At 49.4% G+C, this 22518-nt stretch overlaps 1 protein-coding gene across 4 annotated transcripts; it reads right to left on the reverse strand.

Moving 5' to 3' along the window:
• Positions 1–2214: 2214 nt before the first annotated feature.
• Positions 2215–21154, reverse strand: IGSF23 (immunoglobulin superfamily member 23). 4 transcript variants are annotated; one of them, XM_034637769.1, is made up of 6 exons: positions 19946–21154; positions 14552–14878; positions 12972–13244; positions 10718–10871; positions 7656–7717; positions 2215–2558 (listed from the first exon to the last, which is right to left on the reverse strand). In XM_034637769.1, the coding sequence occupies exons 1-5, from the start codon at positions 20034–20036 to the stop codon at positions 7684–7686; spliced, it is 879 nt and encodes a 292-aa protein (XP_034493660.1). In that variant the 5' UTR covers positions 20037–21154; the 3' UTR covers positions 2215–2558; positions 7656–7683. The 4 variants fall into 4 exon arrangements, with proteins under 4 accessions (XP_034493660.1, XP_019660431.1, XP_034493661.1 ...); XM_019804872.2 differs by lacking the exon at positions 2215–2558 and adding an exon at positions 5981–6313; XM_034637770.1 differs by lacking the exon at positions 2215–2558 and adding an exon at positions 7311–7329.
• Positions 21155–22518: the final 1364 nt, after the last annotated feature.

Raw genomic sequence — 22518 nt, forward strand, 5'->3', positions numbered from 1 at the left:
TGAATGAATGAATGAATGAATGGCTTTAGCAATTACTTGATCTGACTGTTACTTGCCTGTTAGTTCTCTTCCTCACCTTAGCACATACAATTATGTTTCCTGTCGTTGCTGGAATTTAGAGGAAACTTACTTATGAAGTTGTGTGTATGTGTGTGTGTGAGAGAGAGAGAGAAGGAGGGAGAGAGTGTAAGCTTGAGAGCTTGCGGAAGAGAGTTTGGGTGTGTTCCAAGAAGGAAGAGATGGTGGGGGGAAGCGGAGAGGGCTGAGGACTTCAGCAAGGAAGGGGCTGGAGTTTTGGATTTTGGAGATGGAGTCTGTGAACTCTGTGAAGGAAGAGGCAATGTCTGGTTTTTTGGGGGACCACGTCCAGCATCTAGCCACCCAGAAGATCCTCGATAAATATTTGTTGGGTGAGGGGCGCCTGGGTGGCACAGCGGTTAAGTGTCTGCCTTCGGCTCAGGGCGTGATCCCGGTGTTATGGGATCGAGCCCCACATCAGGCTCCTCCACTATGAGCCTGCTTCTTCCTCTCCCCCTCCCCCTGCTTGTGTTCCCTCTCTTGCTGGCTGTCTCTATCTCTGTCAAATAAATAAATAAATAAATAAATACATAAATAAATAAAATCTTTAAAAAATATATATTCGTTGGGTGAATGAATGAACCAGATGTTATTAAAGTAGCCTAGGAATCTTGCTGTGCAGGTAGAATTGTGGATCATGGTATACTTTGGGCAGGTCTTGAACCGGAAATAAGTTCTTTTTGTCTCTTTCAGAGTTGAAAGAGTCTGACTCATTGCTGATAAGCATGGGAGACAAATAGGGACTGCCGTCACCACTCTATCCCAGACTCATCAGCCTTGATACTTGATACCATCATTCCTACCTGGGGCACGTGGGTGGGTTTCCAGAACTCTCAGTACACCACTTAGAGTAGCTACTGCCAATCTATCAAAAAGGGTAGTTGGCGCCTGGGTGGCTCAGTGAGTTAAGCATCTGCCTTCGGCTCAGGTCATGATTCCAGGGTCCTGGGATTGAGTCCTGCATCGAGCTCCCTGCTCAGCAGGGAGTCTGCTTCCCCCTCTCCCTCTGCCTGCCGCTTCCCTTGCTTGTGCTCTCTCTGTCAAATAAATAAATAAAATCTAAAAAAAAAAATGGTAGTTGAGAAGGAATCCACCTTGGCAAAATGGATGTGAAAATGGAGAGGAATTGTGGTCAGAGGTTACAGCTAGAAATTCTCTCTTCTCCCACTTCTTCCTTCTTTGATTCTGCTTGTGGTCCTCAAGCACACGACAGCCTATCGATATGCCTGCCTGGGATGTATGGAATGCCTGGAGAGAGGAGGAAAGTTCCAGGTTTTCTTTGTTTTCGTCTTCTATCTGGATACAAAGTGTGCAATGTCTACACAGTCACAGAATTAGAAGGGGGGCGGGATTCTCAATTTCCTTATCCTGCATCTCCTACTTTTGACAGCACTTTCCATCCCCCTGGTGGGGGGGCATGTTGGGATATGATTTTGCTGTTCTCGGCTCACATTTTCACTGTGGCCCAATTCCTCCACACCTACATGTGGTCACAGGCTCCCTCCTAGTCACGGAAGCTTTGTTTTGCCAAGTGTCATTTAAATCCTTGACTTTGTGGCTTAAATCTTAGTGTTAGATGTATCCTTTGGTATCAGACTGGCTGCAAGGAACCATGGAACTAAGGCAACACTGGTATAAGTAAGAAAGAGGGGTATTTCTTCTTTCATGTACAAAGAATCCAGAGGTATTTAAGACAGGGCTAGTTGGATGGCTTCACGGAGCCTCTGGGCACCCATTTTTCAGTGGGGTGTTGGTAAATTGGCTCTCCAAAAAAAAAATCAACCAACCCCCCCAAAAAACCTCTGATTTGTACTATTTTCCAATTTCCATGGTGAGCATGCTGTAGCAAGGTTCGTTGAGCACATACCGTGTGATGGAGATCTTGCTATGGTGGGGCTGACCAATGGATGAGTTAAATATTAAATATTCACACCAATAAATATTTAATGACACGATGTGGTTAAATGCTATTAAACAGAACAGGGCTAGGACACCGTTCCTGTGGCACTGAATTTATAACAGGGGTCGTGAGGAGGTCTCTTTGAGGAAATTTGCCCAGTTTATTATTTTTTAAAAAGATTTTTATTTTATTTATTCGACAGAGAGAAAGACAGCCAGCGAGAGAGGGAACACAGCAGGGGGAGTGGGAGAGGAAGAAGCAGGCTCCCAGCGGAGGAGCCAGATGCGGGGCTCAATTCCAGGATGCTGGGATCACTCCCCGAGCCGAAGGCAGACGTTTATCAACTGAGCCACCCTGGTGCCCCTCCCCAGTTTATTTTTAGGCAAGGGGAGGGACTTTCAAAAAATTCTCAGCTGTTCCAAAGGGCAAGGGAGCCAGACTTGCTACAGGCTTGGCCAGAGGACGGCTGGACGCTGGCTGGTTTGGGCGGTGGCTGCTGTGTCATGACCCGGCCAGATTTGGAGCTGCAAGAACTAGGTCCCATCCTGTCACCACCCATGCAGGAAATGACTAACTTCTTCTGTAACAATGGAGGGAAAACAGAGGAGAGAAGGAGTACAGCGCGATGCCTCAGGTGACAAAGGAACTGGTTAGATATTAGGGGTTTCCAAGCAAATCTGAGACCTTGGACAGACCAGGGCAAGGACCCCAGAGTCACTGATCTACACATATGGGTGATGAGGAGATTTATTTATTTATTTATTTATTTATTTATTTATTTATTTATTTATTTATTTTTATTATTTTTTAAAGATTTTATTTATTTATTTATTTGACAGAGATAGAGACAGCCAGTGAGAGAGGGAACACAAGCAGGGGGAGAGGGAGAGGAAGAAGCAGGCTCATAGTAGAGGAGCCTGATGTGGGGCTCGATCCCATAACGCTGGGATCACGCCCTGAGTCGAAGGCAGATGCTTAACCGCTGTGCCACCCAGGTGCCCTGAGATTTATTTATTTTTAACAATGAGGAGTTAGAGTTGCACTGTCCACTACCATAGCCACTAGCCACAGGTGGCAATATAAATTAACGTTAAATTGAATTAAAAACAAAAATTGAGGGGTGCTCCACTGGGAGCCTGCTTCTTCCTCTCCCATTCCCCCTGCTTGTGTTCCCTCTCTCGTTGGCTGTCTCTCTCTCTCTGTCAAATATATAAATAAATAAATCTTAAAAAAAAAAACCAAAAATTGAGTTCCTTAGTTATACTATCCACATTTCAAGGGCTCAATAGCCACATGTATTGGGGGGTGCAGATACAGAATATTTCCATCGCCACAGGGAGTTCTATCGGACAGCACTGGTCTAAGACTCGGATTTTGGAATTGGGTAGACGAGTTGACATCATGCATGGCTGTGTTACCTTGGGCGAGTCACTTGCCCTCTCTGAGCCTCACTTTTATCCTATGTACACAAGCACAATGACCACTACCCAACACAGGAGATGGGGCTCGTGAAAGAAGGGGAAGGGGGTTCTGGCCCCGAGGAGGGAGCAATAGGAAACTGGGGTGATTGGAAACAGAGATTTCAGAGCCAGGCAAGCTGGCTTGGAGAACAGCTCCACCTTGTGCTACCCATGTGACCCTGGACAAGTCACTTACCCTCTCTCTGAGCCTCCCCTGCTTTGTCAGTAAAACGGAGGTGGAGTCACCTTTCCTCGGTGGGTTCAGTGAAGACGATATGACCCATGTACCCATGAGTACTTAAGGTACACGGTGTAGGGGCTGGCAGACGATGTTTGAACTCAGGTCTGCTCCTATTACTACTAATCATAGTGACGTGAGAGGTGGCTTTGTGTTGGGCACAAAGGCACCGATGCTCCTTAGATATCAGATCCATCCACGCCGGAGCTGCATCCGTACTCCTTTCCCCTCAGCCCGCCATCTACCAGGATTCTCCAGCAGCTCAAAATCAAGTGGTGGATCTCACTTACAAATGGGCCATGGACTCTTTGGGCAACTAATCTTTGATAAAGCAGGAAAAAACTTCCGGTGGAAAAAAGACAGTCTCTTCAATAAATGGTGCTGGGAAAATTGGACAGCTACATGCAAAAGAATGAAACTTGACCACTCTCTCACACCATACACAAAAATAAACTCCAAATGGATGAAAGACCTCAATGTGAGACAGGAATCCATCAAAATTCTAGAGGAGAACATAGGCAACAACTTCTATGACATCGGCCAGAGCAACCTTTTTCACGACACATCTCCAAAGGCAAGAGAAATAAAAGATAAAATGAACTTATGGGACTTTATCAGGATAAAGAGCTTCTGCACAGCCAAGGAAACAGTCAAAAAAACTAAGAGACAGCCCACGGAATGGGAGAATATATTTGCAAAGGACACCACAGATAAAGGACTGGTATCCAAGATCTACAAAGAACTTCTCAAACTCAATACACGAGAAACAAATAAACAAATCATAAAATGGGCAGAAGATATGAAAAGACACTTTTCCAGTGAAGACATACAAATGGCTAACAGACACATGAAAAAATGTTCAAAATCATTAGCCATCAGGGAAATTCAAATCAAAACCACACTGAGATACCACCTTACGCCAGTTAGAATGGCAAAGATAGACAAGGCAAGAAACAACAATTGTTGGAGAGGATGTGGAGAAAGGGGATCCCTCCTACATTGTTGGTGGGAATGCAAGTTGGTACAGCCACTCTGGAAAACAGTGTGGAGGTCCCTTAAAAAGTTAAAAATTGAACTACCCTATGACCCAGCCATTGCACTACTGGGTGTTTACCCCAAAGATACAGACGTAGTAAAGAGAAGGGCCATATGCACCCCAATGTTCATAGCTGCATTGTCCACAATAGCCAAATCATGGAAGGAGCCGAGATGCCCTTCAACAGATGACTGGATTAAGAAGCTGTGGTCCATATATACAATGGAATATTACTCAGCTATCAGAAAGAACGAATTCTCAACATTTGCTGCAACATGGACGGCACTGGAGGAGATAATGCTAAGTGAAATAAGTCAAGCAGAGAAAGACAATTATCATATGATTTCTCTCATCTATGGAACATAAGAACTAGGATGATCGGTAGGGGAAGAAAGGGATAAAGAAAAGGGGGGTAATCAGAAGGGGGAATGAAACATGAGAGACTATGGACTATGAGAAACAAACTGAAGACTTCAGAGGGGAGGGGGTGGGGGAATGGGATAGACCGGTGATGGGTAGTAAGGAGGGCACGTATTGCATGGTACACTGGGTGTTATACGCAACTAATGGAGCATAGAACTTTACATCGGAATCCGGGGATGTACTGTATGGTGACTAACATAATATAATATAAAATCATTAAAAAAAAAAAACAACAAATGAGCCATGGATTTCTGGGGGTTATGCCCACCTCCCCCACTTCTCTGCATCCAGGTTTCTTTTTTCCTTTTTTGAAAAGGAGCAAAAATAAGTTGCATGTGTAGGAGACATTTTGGGGTGTCTGCCCAGCTTACAAGGCAAAACTTGCCCTGTTTTCTTTTTTTTTCTTTTTCTTTTTAAAAAACTTTTTATTATGTTATGTTAGTCACCATACAGTACATCATTTGTTTTTGATGTAATGTTCCATGATTCATTGTTTGGGTATAATACCCAGTGCTCCATGCAATATGTACCCTCCTTAATACCCATCACCGGCCTATCCCAACCCCCCACACCCCTCCCCTCTGAAGCCCTCAGTTTGTTTCCCAGAGTCCATAGTCTCTCGTGGTTCATTCCCCCTTCTGTTTACCCCCTCTTCATTCTTCCCTTCCTTCTCCTACTGATCTCCCTGCTATTCCTCATGTTCCATAAATGAGTGAAGCCATATGATAATTGTCTTTCTCTGCTTGACTTATTTCACTTAGCATAACCTCCTCCAGTCCCGTCCATGTTGCTGCAAATGTTGGTTAATCGTTCTTTCTGATAGCTGAGTAATATTCCATTGTATATATGGACCACAACTTCTTTATCCATTCATCTGTTGAAGGGCATCTCGGCTCCTTCCACAGCTTAGCTATTGTGGACAATGCTGCTACAAACATTTTGCCCCGTTTTCTGAGCAACAAGCCCCCATAGGCAGGGCTGAGCCCCTTGAATTCTGCTTGTACAATCCTCCTGGCCCCCACTCCAGCCACAGGAACGGGACCACGGTTAACACCTGACCTGAGTGAGCCAATCAGATGCCTTCTCCAGGGGTTTTGGGGACAAGGCGAAGGGATTCTGTGGACTTAGAAGTTATGGGATTGTGTCTTTCCCCAGGTGGAGAAAAACTGAGCACCCACCTGCAGAGAGAGACAGAAAGAGAACTGTGAATCCCATGTACCTGGAGAAGAGGATGACACGGGGCGAGGGCTGGGGGCTGAGAGGGGCAGCGAGCTACTACCCTGGTTCCAGCAGCATTCCTGTTTTCTGATCACACACTGCCTTCAGTGGGAGCTTGAAAACTATGGCCATAGATTCCTTCCTTCTCAAGAGGTGGTGTCCATTTCCTACCCCTCAAATCTGGGCTGGCCATGTGGCTGGCTTTGGCCAGAAGAATGTGGCAGAAATGATGATGTGCCATTCTTTTTTTTTTTTTTTTAAGATTTTATTTGAGAGACAGAGCATGAGTGGGGGGAGAGGCAGGGAGAGAGGAAGAAGCAGACTCCCCACTGAGCAGGGACCCCCCCCCCAGGTCAGGATCATGACCTGAGCCGAAGGCAGACGCTCAAACAACTGATCCACCCAGGCACCCCAGAAATGATGATGTGCCATTCTTAACCTTGGTCCTAAGAGGCATTGGCCCTCTGCTCTCACTCCTGGAATCCTGCCTCTGTCATGTGAACAAGCTTGGGTCGGCCTGCTACAGCTAGATGATGTGCAGGACAGGTTAGTTGTTCCAGATAACTGTCCCAGTCCAGGCAGCCCCTGGGTAACTGCCAACTCATCACAAGTGCATGAGTAGACCCAGCAGAGACCGGAAGTATGGCCCAGCCGAGCGCAGCCCAAACTGATAACCCCGCAGAATTGTAATCGAAATCCATGGCTGTCTTTTCAAGCCATTAAATTTGAGGGTGGGTGGTTTGTCACACAGCAAGTGCTGATATACCCTTGGAGTTTTGGAAGTCTTCCTGGATCCTTGTATTAAATTCTTCCTTTTGGGGTGCCTGGGTGGCTCAGTCATTAAGCATCTGCCTTCGGCTCAGGGCATGATTCCAGCATTCTGGGATCGAGCCCTGCATCAGGCTCCTCTGCTAGGAGCCTGCTTCTTCCTCTCCCACTCCCCCTACTTGTTTTCCCGCTCTCGCTGGCTCTCTCTCTGTCAAATAAATAAATAAATAAAATCTTAAAAAAAAAATTCCTCCTTTTGTTTTTATTGAACCTCTTGAGTATCCTTTGCTTTCAGCCCACGAATTTTATGAAATATGGACGGCTTGTGGAGATGGCTTCCAGGGATTTGGTCAGCTGGGCAGAAGGGACACTGGCAGCTGGGGAGAGGGACAGAAAGGCAGTCTCTGGGACTCTCAGCAAGATGAGAACATCCCAGAGACAAATGATCAGGAGGGAGGAGGTCTCATCTGGAGCCCCCAGGAACTGTATCCTGTCCTAGCCCCAGGATTCTCTTGCTACCCTTCCTGGCATTACCTCTGAGGCTGACAGACAAGTGCCCACTTCAGCAGCACATCCGTATTCTTTGCCTGTTAGTCCTATAATGAGAGAGAAAGAGAGAGAGAGAAAGAAATCGTCATCACCACCACCATCACCATCCTCATCACCATCCTCATCATATCATCATCACCATCCTCATCACCATCACCACCCTCATCACCATCCTCATCACCATCACCATCATCATCACCATCATCACCATCATCACCACCATGATCATCACCATCCTCATCACCATCATCATCATCACCATTACCATCATCATCACCATCAACACCACCATCATCATCACCATCCTCATCACCATCGCAACCATCATCATCATCATCATCATCATCATCATCATCATCACCGTCATCACCACCATCATCACCATCATCACCACCACCATCATCATCATCATCACCGTCATCACCACCGTCATCACCACCATCATCATCACCATCCTCATCACCATCATCATCATCACCATTACCATCATCACCATCAACACCACCATCATCATCACCATCCTCATCACCATTACCATCATCATCACCACCATCATCATCATCATCATCACCACCACCATCATCATCATCACCATCATCATCACCATCATCACCATCATCATCACCACCACCATCATCATCACCATCATCATCATCACCACCATCATCACCATCATCATCATCACCATCCTCATCACCATCATCATCATCACCATCCTCATCACCATCATCATCATCATCATCACCATATCATCATCATCATCACCATCATCATCATCACCACCATCATCATCATCACCATCATCATCATCACCACCATCATCATCACCATCATCATCATCACTAATCCTCATCACCATCACCATCATCATCATCATCACCATCATCATCATCACCGTCATCACCACCATCACCACCACCATCATCACCACCATCATAAATGTGGCTGACAGTTACTGAAGGTTTACATTGCCAGGCACTGTTCTCAGTACTTTACTCCCACCGAGTCATGTAATCCACGCACCTTCCCTTTGAGGTAGGAATTACCATATCGGTGTTTTACAGATAGGGTAGAGGGCTAGCCTGGCTTCAGGGCCCATGGCCTTTACAGCAAACACCAGGGATCTCTCTTGGCCCTCGGTGGGTGTGGTGGACGTGGATGGGGTTTCCCCTCAGCCCACAAGCCTCTTCCCTGAGGACTGCTCCTCCCCACTGGTAGGGGCAAGACAGCCACGCCTGTCCTTGTGACCTCATCTCCAAGGCTGCCATGACTGGAAGAGGCTGGTACCTCCTGGCTGACGTCAGCATCTGCCCATCATTGTCTGTCTTGGCCGAAATGGTGGGAGGAGAGGAAGTGAGTCCTCCTGCCTGCTCGTGGAGGCAGGGACTGGATGTCGCATCCTTCTCCTCTAAGAACGTGGTTGTGGATTTGAATCTGGAATTGGTTCAGGGTCAGCCATTTGTCAGCTGCGTGTCCCTGGACAAGGTGAGTTTCTCTGGTTCACTCACTTGGAAAATGAGGACAAGAATGTACCCATCCCTCAGAGTAGCTGTGACTTGAAGGCTCTTGGCACATACTGAGGGCCTGGGAAGCTGCAGCTGCTGCAGTGATGAGGACGATGCAGGGGCTTCAGGCAGCGGCCTGGCCCTGCCTCACTTCTGGAAGGTTCCAGTCGGGACCGAGGGACTGGAGACCTGGCCCCAGCCTTTCCCACTTGATCCACAAGGCCTTTCCAAACCATGTCAGCTTGTAGTACGTAAGCTATGAAGGCTTGTGTTGTTATGGCAGGAAAAGAGGCAGTGGAGGGCAGGGGCGAGAACTAGGAGTGAGGCAGGGTTCAGGGTTTGAATCCCTCTCTAGCTGTGGGGTGTGGGCCAGTCACTTCTCTCTGAGCCTTACTTTCCTCTTTGACAAAAACAAGATCTTCTTTCTTATCCATCACCCCCCCACCTGCAGAGCTCTTGTGGAAATTAAATAGAATAATGTTTGGCAAGCACATAATAGGCGCTCAATACATGGTAAGATATTAGAGTATTGCAGTAATACATAATACATCTAGGATTGAAATGCAAGTCAGATGTAAGTCAGATCCCAGCCCTCCTCTGCTCTAAACCCTCCATGATTCTCATGTCACTCAGAACAAAAGCCAAGTCCTTATATGGCCAAGAACTTATGCTGTCTGTCCACCCCAACCCCCATTCCCTCTCTGATCTCATGCCCTATTTCTCTTCCCATTCCTCACATCACTCCAGCCACTCTGGTCTCCTTGCTATTGCTTGAACACGCCAGGCAAGTCCTACCTCAGGGCCTTTGCACTGGCTGTTTTCCCTGGTGGGTATGTCCTTCTGCCAGACATCCACCGACATCTATCCTTCCTTTGCTCAGTGTCTTTGCTCAGATGTCACTTTCTTGGGGAGGCCTTCACTGACTTAGTTAAACGGTGCCCCACCCCAACCCTGGCCTTACTCCCTAGCCTTACTCCGCTGCTTAGCACTCATCATTACCCAACACGCTATCTATATTTTACTTGGTCACCACGTGAATTGCTGGTGTCTCTGACTAGGATGCAAGTTCGTGAGGTCCAGGACTTCCCGCTGCTCTTCCTGTGGTTTCCCCAGGGCTGGCAGAGCGTGCACTGGACTGATACGTGTAGAAGGAACGACTGTGACGCTGACCACAACCCAGGCACAGGTGTAGCTGCTTTAGAAATACTAGCTTGTTTCACCCTCACAGCAGCCCCGAGCATGGCATTTTGCAGATGGGCAAACTGAGGCACAGACAGTGGGACTGACTTGCCCATGGCCTCACTGCAGGTAAGGAGTAGAGCTGGGATTTGAACCTAGGCGGATGAGCTCCAGAATCCTTTTCTGTCTCTTTGTTCCCTGTCACTTTGGGTGGATGCATCAGAGGTCAGTATCCTCCTCCCTGAGTCTAAAGCTTCTTGGATGAGGCTATGGGTTGGGCTTCTGTCTTGCTGCAGAGTGAGCTGTGTCTTGTGGGCGCCGAGTGGACGTGAGGCCATTGCTGGGGTGAAGGACAGCACATACCTTATGCTGTGGACTATGGTGAAGCCTATGCCTCCGATCAGCATTACGGCCCCTATATTTCCAGCCAGGAGGAGGCCGATGGCAGCTCCTCCTGACACGGACAGAACGGGGTCTGGCTCGATGGGCTCAGCATCTGTGGGATCCACGTTGTCTTCTGGGGACCAAAAAGGGGAGAGACTGGAGGAGCCATCCTCCCTCCACACCCCCACCTCCCACCATTTCACCTCCTGAATGCGTCTTCAGTTGACACCCTCCTCCCCATCCTCTGGTCTCCACCCCATGCTCCTCCTGGCTCTCCTGACCCAGGCTCTCCCCCTCCCACCTCCCCACCACTAGAAGCCAGAGGGGTCTGTGGAAAGCTCAAACTTGACCCTGTTCCTCCCCTGCTCAGAACCTTGTTGTGGCTTCCCAGGACCTGGGGAGGAAGCATCCCTTATTTTGGCCTTTGAGGCCCTGCCACTTGGCCAGCCTCAGCTGTCTCTCTCTCCCTACCTTTATAACTTATTTCCATTGGACTCTATTCAATTTCCTAAGCTCATCTCTCTTTCCTACTTCCTGGCCTAGAATGCCATTTATGCCATTTTCCTCCCATTGGCCTGGATAATTCCTATGTATCCTAGTATCAGCTCAGATGTCCCCTCCTCCAGGAAGCCCTCCCTGACCTGCTTGCTGAGTCAGGTGGCTCCTTGGGCCCCACATCCCTTGGCTCCCCGACCCCAGTCTTGCCCACTCTGGTCATTACGATTTGTGGATGGTTCTGTCCCCCACTGGCCTGTCCCCCACTCAAACATTGCTGTTTGAGGACAGGGCCAGGGCTGTCTCCAGAATGTCTCCAGCACCACCCAGCATGGGCTGCTGATGTAGTAGGCAGCCAATAAACATTTCCAGAATAGTTGATGAATGAATCAAGGGGGTCCTGAAAGTCATTATCAATGAACATATCAGAGTCATCAGCTGCTACAGGATTTAAACTTTTTTCTCCCAATGAATCACCCCCAGACCAAATCCTGAAGCTCCTGCTGGACCCTGTCTGGGAGGAAATGGCAGCTTTCTAGGACCCAGCCATGCCAGGCTTTCCATCACCCCTGCCCTTTCCATGCTCTAGACTTTGCTCATGTGCTCCCTGATGCCTAAATCCCTCCCCTTCTTCTCTACTGGCCTCTGTACCATTCCAGCTCACTCCAGGCCTCTTGTCCTGCATGCATAAGTACACACAAAATCATATTCATGAGGGTAGCTGCTATTTAAAGGGCCTGCTTTCTTTCTTCTTCTACTTTTTTTAAGTAGGCTCCATGCCCAACGTGGGGGCTTGAGTTCATGACCCCAAGATCAAGAGTCACTTGCTCCACCGACAGAGCCAGCCAGGTGCCCTTAAAGCACCTGCTTCCTAACAGGTGTCCTTCTGGCCTCATTCATGTATTATTTCTGCTCCTTATGACAGCCTTGCAGAGGTATACACAGTCACCCCCATTATACACAGGAAGAAACAGAGGTTCAGAGAAGGGATGTCACTTACCCTAAGTCACCTGGCTGGGAAGGCACAAGGGCAGGAATTGAATCCAGGCTTAACCAGCTCCTAGACCACTTTCCTGATCTCAACTGGCTGTTCCTGCTACTGCCACCTGGGGCTCCACACAGGCCACCACGTACAGTAATAGTCACAAAATTAATAATAATATGGATAATGGTAATTGCAGCCACGATACTAGCTCGTGCTTTCTCAGCACTCACTAGTGTTCAGTAGCACTGGGCACTATTATTTGAAGTTGTTCGCCTCCTTATCTCATTGAATGCTCACAACTACACTTTGGGGTAGGTGCTGTTATTTTCCCAGTTTACAGATGAGGACACTGAGGCCCAGAGAAGTCAAGGCAGTGGTTTAAAGTCACACAGCGAGGAAGTGGTGGAGCCAGGATTCAAATTCCAAAGCTTGTGCTCAGAACCAGTCATCATCACATGCATTTTTTTTTTTTTAAGGTATATGCTGAGACCCAGAGAGGTCAAGTTCACACAGCCAGCAAATAGTTGGAGCCAGGACATAGACAGCTGCCTCCAGATCCTGAGTCGAGCTTTTGGTAGAGTTCAACTCTGTAAGCTGCAGCCTCTGTAAAATGGGCTAAGAATCCCCACTCTGCCAGGCAGATGGAAGGATGGGATGACATCTTGACTAGAAAGGGGCTCAGAATGGACTGTTCTGGAGATGACTCAATGCAACCAAGGGTACAGAAGTGTGGGGTGGGGGTGGAGGACTCACGTGGAAGCGACAGGGTCACAGGATAGGAGGAATACTGTCCCTGGCTGTTCTTGGCCGTGCACACGTAGGTGCCCAGCTGCTCCCAGGACAACTTCCGGATGATCAGCAGAGACCCCGTCCTGTAGGGCTCCCCATTGAGGGTCCAGTGCAGCACGGGTTTGGGGGTTATAGAAGAAGCCAGACACTCCAGGATCACCGAATAGTTGAGGTCACTCTGGATAACACCCTCGGAGGCATAAGGGAATGTCAGCAGCATCACCGCGTTGGAGCTGGCTGTGCAAACAGAGAGCAGGGTTGCACGGATGGAGACCACTCAAAGAGGCTGAGCACTTCCTTTGTCCAACACAGGGACATTCACTCACTCACTCATTCATTCATTCATTCATCAACAAATGTGTTTGGAGTTCCTGATTGGAGTTCTGGTGCCCAGTGCTGCTCTAGACACCGGGCTATAGCAGAGCCGTTGGCGTCCCCACCCCAGCCCCTCACCCTCACCACTTCCAACTGCCACATTACACCTGTTGCCTGAGCATTCTCTGGCCGTCAGAGCCTGTTCTGGCCAAGGAGGAAGCAGGCCAGAGAACTGGGAGATGGGCATAGCCAGGGCACTATGTGATGACTGGCATGGGCTGGTATATAAATATCCGAGCTGCCCAGCCCTCCACTGGCCCGGGCTGAGGCCAAGGAGCTGGGAGGAGTGGCTGGATTCTGGATTAGTTCAAAAGCAGAGTCCACAGGATTTGCTGATGGATTGGAGAGAAAGAGAGGAGTCAAGGGGGGACCTCCAAACCTTGGGACCTATTCCACTGGCTGTTGGGAACCCTCTTTACAGAGATGGGGCATCTATAATAGTTCTCTTCCCAGGTTAGAGACTTGAGGTCCAGGGGCTGTTAGGCCCAGGCTTCATGGTCAGAGAGAGGCCCGGCAAATATTTGAAACTGGAAGTCTGATGTCGTGGTGAGTACCGGGAGCCTCCACACTAAGCTGATTTCCAATTTCAGTGCCATATGATAAAGTGAAAAGAACTTCAGCTCAAACCAAGAACTCATGAAAGGGTTGTGAAATGCCCCGTGTTTGGTATGTAGCGAGGGCTCAGTAAGTTGGAGCCAGTCCTTCCTGCTTTTCGGTGTTTACTCCAGCTGACCTCTCTGCAGGAGTGCTTTCTCCCACTCTTCACGGGACAAACTCCTGTTCCTCCTTCAGGTCTCAGCTCGGATGGCCCCTCCTCTGGGGAGCTCTACCCGTCTCCCAGGCTGGGTTCTCGCATGTCCCTGCCCACGAGCCCAGCATCACCCAGGACAGAGAAGGCAGTAAAAAAGGATTTGATGCATACATAAGAATTAGCGTTAGTAAGTGTTTTGTTGAGTGGAAATCTCAGGCCCTGCATGGTCTGCCCTGCAGACCACTAGCTCTACCTGTCTCCCCAGGCTACACTGAAAAGCCAACAGCCTCTCATGGCCTGCACCCCCTACCTGGCTCTGCATGCAATTTCTCCTGCTCTCTGGATCTCTCTTACCCCTCCAGACTTGCCCATGCTCTTCTCTCTGCCTGAGAACTCGGTCCCTCTCGGCCCCACTCACCTTGGCCAGGTATCTGCTCTGTTGCACTCCTGCGTCTTCTGCTGGTTTCCAGCACCGTGTCTTGAGCCGTCCCGCTTCCAATGATCAGACTGCTTTGGGTGTCCAGTGTCTCCTGGCTGGCGTGGTTGGGCCGTGGGAGGCCCTCAGGGGAGAAGATCAGGCTTTCTGGCTGGGCCTTGTGTCCTCGGAACCAGGAAGTGGAGAGAACACCATTCGGGCTTCCGGGGACAGGCAGGCAGGCACCGGCTCCTTCGGTCAAGGGGTCTGGAGGTTGGGGGGCGGGCAGCTCCAAGGAGGCAGAGCAGGTGCAGGATGAGATCAGGATGCCTTGGAGGAGGTGGGAAGGAAAGGAGGGGCAGAGGGAGCAAATGGGACCAAGGGTGAGCTGCTGCCCCAGCCCCTTCCTGAGCTGGCAAGGAGTGTGGCACGTCGAGAGTTGATAATGGTGTTAATGATAGAAATAGTGTGTGTGTGGGTGGGGGGGGGTGCCTGGGTAGCTCGTTCGGTTAGCTGTCCGACTCTCGATTTCTGCTCAGGTCGTGATCTTGGGGTCCTGGGCTCGAGCTCCATTCTCAGTGGGGAGTCTGCTTGAGGATACTCTCTCTCCCTCTTCCTCTGCCCCTCCCCCTGCTTGCTAACTCTCTAAAATAAATAAATCTCATAAAAAAGAAATAAAAGGGAACATTCACTGAGCACGTCCTACAAGCCAGACACTGTTCTAAGGACTGAACATATATTATCTTACTTACTCCTTACATCGACCCCACCAAGCACACATTACTCAGGTTTCCTGCAGATCCATTCTCTGACCTCCTCTGCCTTGCTCTCTTCCTGAAAGGCTGACTTCTTCGAGCTGCATTGTCAGGTCCCCTTGTCTTTTGCTTGGGGTTGGCTTCTGCCAATGGGAGTGACCTTGAGGTAGTTGGTCCCACAGCTCCCTCCCTGCTCCATCAACATGGGGCTGAGCCCCTCTATTAAAGCTGTTATTGGTGTCCCTCTCCATATGCCACTGTCTTGGTGTTCTGGGGATCTGCTTTTCCTCTTACGGCTTCTAGCACAGAGGAGGTAACAGCTTTCTGCTGTGGCTAGCCTCTGGGTGCCCCACGATCGTAGGTGGGTTTACCTACACCCAGCCTACACCTCCTTAAATAGCCCCTTTATCAACCCCCCCTCATTACTCCTTTTGAGTGGACCATTTTCCTGTCTCAACCCTGAGTAACACAACTATTATATCCCCAGGAGGATTGAGGAAATGGAAGCTCAGGGAATTGAGGACATTGGCCAGGATGTCATAGGTGATAAACAGCAAGGCTGTGATCCACACCCAGGCAGGCAAAATTCTGTCAGTGAAGTAGACCAATGAGTGTGCCCCACCATCCCCGGTTGCTCTCACTTCCTTTGATTAAATTTCCATGTGGCTTAGTGCTTGGAGTGGAATCCTCAGGGTCTGGCTCCAGACCCGATGCCCTTACCCACCCAACTCTCCTGCCTCTCATTGGATTGATGGCTGTTGCAGTAAAGACACAAGGTCCAGCCATAAAAGACTGAAACATTTGAGGTGGGAATGTAAAGAACTTCGGCCAAGTGGGAAAACAAAACAAAACAAATACCAACCACCAAGTCAAAAGAACAATGACATATCAGGAAAAATGATTTGCAACAGATCTCACAGACCAAGAGCTCATTTGTCTAATATGTAAAAAGCTCTGAGATATCAACAAGAAAAATATCAGCAACCTTACAGAAACATATACAAAGGATATGGGTAGGCAATTCATAGAAAAGAAAATCCAAAGGTCTCTTGACATTGGGAAAATGTTCAGGTGTGCTCATGGTAAGAGAAACAAAAATTATTATTATTATTTTAAAGACTGTATCTATTTATTTGACAGAGAGAGACAGCACAAGCAGGGGGAGCAGCAGGCAGAGAGAGAAGTAGACTCCCTGCTGAGTAGACACCCCCCCCCCCCCCCCTGGGGAACCCCCCCGCCATGTGGAACTCAGTCCCAGGACCCTGAGATTGTGACCTGAGCCAAAGGGATTCGCTTAACCAACTGAGCCACCCAGGGGGCCCTCCATATCCTTTGACCCTGAAATTAATCATCAGGGAATGTGTTCCACAGATATACTTTATCAGTACAAAATGACTAATGGGCAGGGTCATTTGCCACACCTTTGTTATAATACCTAAAGACTGGAACTATCCAAGTGCCCGTCCATAGGGAACCAATTTAATAAATTATGGTCCATTCACACGGTGGAACAATACACCTGTACAAAAGGGTGAGGAAGAACTCCGGAATGGTATGAACTGAGAGGGAGAGATCTCCCAGAGTATGTAGTTAAGATATGAATGCACGCTGCTGAGTACTTCTATGGTATGCTACCTTTGGTGTAAAAACGGGAGAAAAGTAAATATGTATTTGCATTTCTTATAAACACACAAAGAAACCCTGGAAGGGGGGTGCCTCGGTGGTGCAGTCGTTAAGCGTCTGCCTTTGGCTCAGGGCGTGATCCCGGCGTTCTGGGCTCGAGCCCCGCATCAGGCTTCTCCGCTGGGAGCCTGGTTCTTCCTCTCCCGCTCCCCCTGCTTGTGTTCCCTCTCTCTCTGGCCGTCTCTCTCTGTCAAATAAATAAATAAAATCTTAAAAAAAAAAAAAAAGAAACCCTGGAAGGGTACGCAAAAACAGTGGCTCTCTGTGTGTGATGGTGGGGAGGGAAGGGTCAGGGGAGCTGGGTGGGTTGATAGGACAGAGACTTCACTCAAGGTCTTTTCTGTATCTTTGAGATTTGAACCATGGGAATGAACAAATAATTCAAAAATTAAGGAAAATTTGAATAAAGGAAAGAAGAGAGCATAAGTGTTCTCAATAGTCTTTCACACACACATACACGGGTGCGCACACACAGAAATGCACACACACCAGAATGTAAGATCCAGAATTGGACTGCCAGCATGCAAGTCCCGAAACTTACTAGCTCCGGTGACTTTGGAAAAACTACTTATCCTCTCCAAGCGCCAGTTTCCTTATCTATAAAATGGAAATGCTAATGCCTCCAGTGATTTTCACCTGGGGATGATTTGCTCCCCCCAGGGGACACTGGCAATGTCTAGAAGTCTTTCTGGTTGTCATGACGTGGGGTTTGCTGCTGGCACCCAGTGGGTAGAGGCCAAGGCCAAGGAGGCTGCTCAGCCTCCTGCCATGCTCAGGACAGCCCTGGCAACAAGGAAGCCCTGGACCCCAAATGTGAGTAGTGCCGACGTTGAGAAGCCCCAATCCAATGCTTGTAAACGGCTTAGAACAACGTACCAACAAGGTGACTGTGAAATCGATGCTTGACATTATAATTGTAATTATCATCGCTAGTACCATACTTGCTTCTGTAATTGCAAGTCCTCAGGGTGCTGTAAATTTGTCTTTTAAAGATTGAAAGAAAAAAAAAAGGCAATGCAATAAGTGGTTCCATTTTAAGGATCAGGAATACCCAGTGACAGAACAAATGTGAAAGCATCAGCTCTCTTCTGGAATGGGAAAGGTAGCGAGGAGTAATGACTCCCAGGGCAGCATCCCCAGATACAGACAGTGCTGGGCTCTGGAAGTGGATGTAATGGGTCGCAGAAGGGCAGCTGCGGGGGGAGGGGGCGGACAAGGGGCTCAGCTGACACCGCGTGCGGGCTATGTGCCAGGGACTGTGCCAGATTCTCCCAACCTCGACCTCACTGGTCCCCTCCACAACTCTGAGGTCAGCACTAGTCTGATTTATAGGCAGGGAAACTGAGGCACAGTGAGCTTGAGTCTCAGACCCAAGGTCAAAAGTGGAGAGCTGGGAGGCCTTTACAGGGCCTTCTGGGTGGGTCAGGGGGCTCACTTCCCACCTTGTACCTCCACTGATTTAATCTCTGAGTTGGCAGCTGGTGTGGTTTTTCTTTTTAAAAAGATTTATTTATTTATTTGAGAGAGAGTTGGGGGAGGGGCAGAGGGAGAAAGAGAATCTCAAGCGGCCTCCCCGCTGAGCATGGAGCCCCACACGGGGTTTGATCTCATGACCCTGAGATCATGACCTGAGCCAAAATCAAGAGCCGGACACTTAACCGACTGAGCCACCCAGGTGCCCCTAGTGTGACTTCTATTCCCCTGCTCATAAGCCTTCTGTGGCTCCCCTGCGCTCTCAGGACACAGTGCAGATCCCTTCGTGTGACACCCAACTACATCTCCACGCCCCTCCCACAACTCTTCCCTCGTTGTCTGCATCAGGCAGACTGAACTCCGTGCAGTTGCCCTGGCCTCCAGGCCTTTGCACGTGCGGTTCCCCCTACCCAGAATGCTGTTCCCATAAATCTTTATATAGCTGTGATTCCAGTTTCAGCCCAGGCAACCCCCTTCTGAAGCCTTCCCTGACCCTCAGGGGTGCTTGGAGATAGACACTACAGTGTCTGGGCAAGGACATCAGGAGATGGAGTGATGGGAGCTCTTGCCTCAAAGTGACGGGAACAAAGTGTTCCACCCAAGGACCTGCTCAGGGCGTTGCTTTTCTATCTTGATGGAAAAAAATTTGCATTCTTACCCAATTATGAAACAAAGGGCACAGGGATACAATTTGCATAAGCGACACCACATTTTTCTGAGCTCTTATTTCGATTTTGACAGCTTTGAAAGGTCCTTTTCTGGCTAGCACCTCCCCAGCTTCAGACCTCAGCCCTCTTCTTTGGGCCTCCACATCCTGCCCTACCCACTCGGGGACGGGTCTGTCTTCTCTCTGGACTGTGAGCCCCAGGAGAGCAGGGCTGGGGCTGTCTTGGTGGCCGCTCTGTCTCCAGCACCACCCCGTACAAGCTGGGCACCCAGCAGGCGCTCAGGAGTGTTTGTTGAATAAGTGATTGAAGTGGAAGATCTCAGGTCACCCAGTCTGTATTCGGGGATGGAGTTCTGACTCTGACACCATTGCAGGTGCCTGGCAATTCAACAAGTGTCCCCAAGGCACCTTAGGAAGACCTCATGTCTTGGCAACCCTTCCACCGGTTGCTGTAGAATCGTGGTTTCACTTGTAGACTTTGAGGCCACTAGACCTGGGATCATAACCCTGACTCTGAGGCTCCGGGCCTCAGTTTCCCACTCATCAAGGAGGGCCGTTGATAGTAATCATTTCACAGGAGTGCCTGAGATTCAATGAGATCATGAATTTTCGGGGCTGAGGACAGTCTCATTTAGGTATTACATAGATTTTTATGTATATGTGTGTGTGTATATACACACGTTTTAAGCCTGCAGGATGAAGGGTGGAATTTCAGAGGCGGAGCTGTAGAGATGATTCCAGAACTTTTACTTTTTAGGAGTGTGGCTATTTCAGTCAGGGACACTTCCTGAATCAGCAGATATATATATAGATACATACCAGATATTACACTTGACTTCTCCCATGCCCCAAAATTTCCACAGAGGTCCCAGAGGCTGAGAACAGAAGAGCAGTGACTGAGAACCTCCATGCCCAACTAAGGTCTTGCTAACAGCGATTACATGTCACTAGCTCTGCCAGCACTGGCCACTCGACCCCTGCTAGGCTGTGGGAAGGGAGAAGAGGAGGAGGCTCAGAGTGAGGCTTTCTCCGGGGAGAGTGGAGAATGAACTGCGAGTCCCCCCAGGGGTGAGGGAAGGCCTGGGTCTTTCCTCCTCTCCAGGCCAAGTGAGGGCAGCTCCAAGGGAACCTCTCCCAGAGAGCTAGAAATGTGTTCCCTGGAATTTGCGGGCACTTAGACCTCTAGGTCTCCAAGTGAGGGATGGCGTGGAAAGGGCCTGTGGGGCAGAGGGAATAGAGGCTGGAGTGGAAATGACCCACGCCTCCAGCATTCTTTGTGACAACAAAGGGGTCCTCGTGTTTCCGTGAGGCATTGGTGGATACCTCCACAGGGAGCTGGCTGGAGGCTGTCTGGCAAAGACCCTCATGGGACAGGGCTCCCAGGGGTTGACCTTGGCAGAAAGAGGCTGGAGGGAGCCGGGAGATGGTGGCGAGCCTCTAGTGGGGCCCAGTTCATGGAGCCATGGGAACATACTCTGTAGTGACGAGGGTCCTCAAAGTGCCCCCCACCCAGACAGATCCAGCAACAGTGCCTCAACCACACAGAAGGCCTTGTCTCCACCTCACAAGTACAATAGCCAAGTAGAAACCTTCCTGCCCTGTCCTTGCCTTCCTCCTCTCTGCCCATGGCCCTGAGGGGGCCACAGGCCACATTTCTGGGTGGGGAGGAAAGGCACAAAGAGAAACAGGCCTGAGGCCCCCCCATGTCCCACTAGACTCTCACTGCAGCGGGACACGGGCCTGAGCCGGGGATGAAGTGAAGCTTTAAACAAAGTGGCATTTGGGATTTTGAAACTACATGGAACCAGATCTTTTAAGATCTGGAAAAGGAGGCAATTCATCTACTTTCTGAGAGTTCATGTGTGTGTCATCTTTGGAAAGTGTGGTCTTGGTAGCCAGACCATCTGGGTTCAAATTCTCCCTCTGCCACTTCTAAGCTGTGTGGTCTGGGGAAGGCACATAACCTCTCTGTGCCTCAGTTTCCCCCACTATGAAGTAGGAATCGTATAGCCCTTGCCTCATAGGGTTAAGAATTAAATGTTACTACATGAAAGCACTTAGAACAGGCTGGCATGTAGAAGTCAAGTCACGTGACCTCTTGATATTATGACTTGTTATTTTATTATTATTATTTTTTAAGATTTTATTTATTTATTTGAGAGAGAGAGCACGAGCAGGGGGAGGGGCAGAGGGTGAGGGAGAATCTCAAGCAGACTCCCCACTGAGCAGGGAGCCCATGCCAGGGCTCCATCCCAGGACCCCGGGATCATGACCCAAGCTGAAGATAGATGCTTAACTGACTGAGCCACCCAGGCGCCCCTATTATTATGTGAGTGGAAGGAGGGGCATAGGGAGAGAAAGACTCTTCAAGCAGACTCTGCCATGAGTGTAGTGCCCGAGGCGGGGCTCCATCCCACGACCCATGAAACTGTGACCTGCTTTAAAACCAAGAATCCCACACTCAACCAAATGAGCCAGCCAGTGCCCCTATCTTATTATTTAAAAATTATTATTAGATGTAGATAACTGGGGTAAGCCATGATGCTTGGTGAAAAAGGGCTGGACATGGGTGGTCCTGGTCCTGAATTCTGATTCTGCCCTCACCAGCCAGCGATCTTGGACAGGTGACTCTGCCCCTCTCCAAGCCTCACTTCCTTCCTTGGTAAAAAGGGACAATATCACGGCCTCTTGGGGGGACTTCAAGAGCTCTTGTGAATCTGTCAACTGACTAGAGGCAGAGCTTTGAGAGGGGGCAAGTCTGACTTGGATAGAGACTCTCCCTGGGGGTGTCCTCTCCCTGTCCCCAACAGTGAAGCCACTGTTCCTTACGCACCTGTCAGAAGTAGCCTCCTCCAGGCAGGGCTGTGGCCAGGTCCGGCGTCCAGAGGACACCTCATGCCGCGTTCTGTCCAGGCGCAGCGCAAGGGAGGTTGCCCTGTCAGGAGTGGGGCCTCCTAGACAGCACAGTCAAGTATGCAGCCTTGGCTCCGCCCCCGTCCTGACTACACCCCCGCTTTCCTGACTGGCTCCTGCCCTGGGCTGGGAATTCGCCACCCAGACCTGCACTCTGCTCTTGCACTGGGTTAATGGTAGTGGTGGGTGGGGAGCACGCAGGGGCAGGATTCTGGGAGAAGGGGTTCTGGGGTTTCACTCCTTTCCTTTCTGCTTCCCCCTTCCAGCCCTCCTGGCGGGGAGAATGATGAAGGTGGAGGGTGGGGCAGAATTGTCCTGCCTCTGTCAATTCGCATCAGAGGAGAGGAATGGTCAAAGGTCATCAGGTAGGGGGTGGCCGGGGCCTTGCTTGCCACCTGTCTTGGCTCCAGACTTTGGGACTATCAGCTCTGAGCCTCCATTTTCTCCTGTAAAATGGGGATGTTGATAATAGTGACCGC

Source organism: Ailuropoda melanoleuca, chromosome 12 (genome assembly GCF_002007445.2).
Source record: "Ailuropoda melanoleuca isolate Jingjing chromosome 12, ASM200744v2, whole genome shotgun sequence".
NCBI lineage: Eukaryota > Metazoa > Chordata > Mammalia > Carnivora > Ursidae > Ailuropoda > Ailuropoda melanoleuca.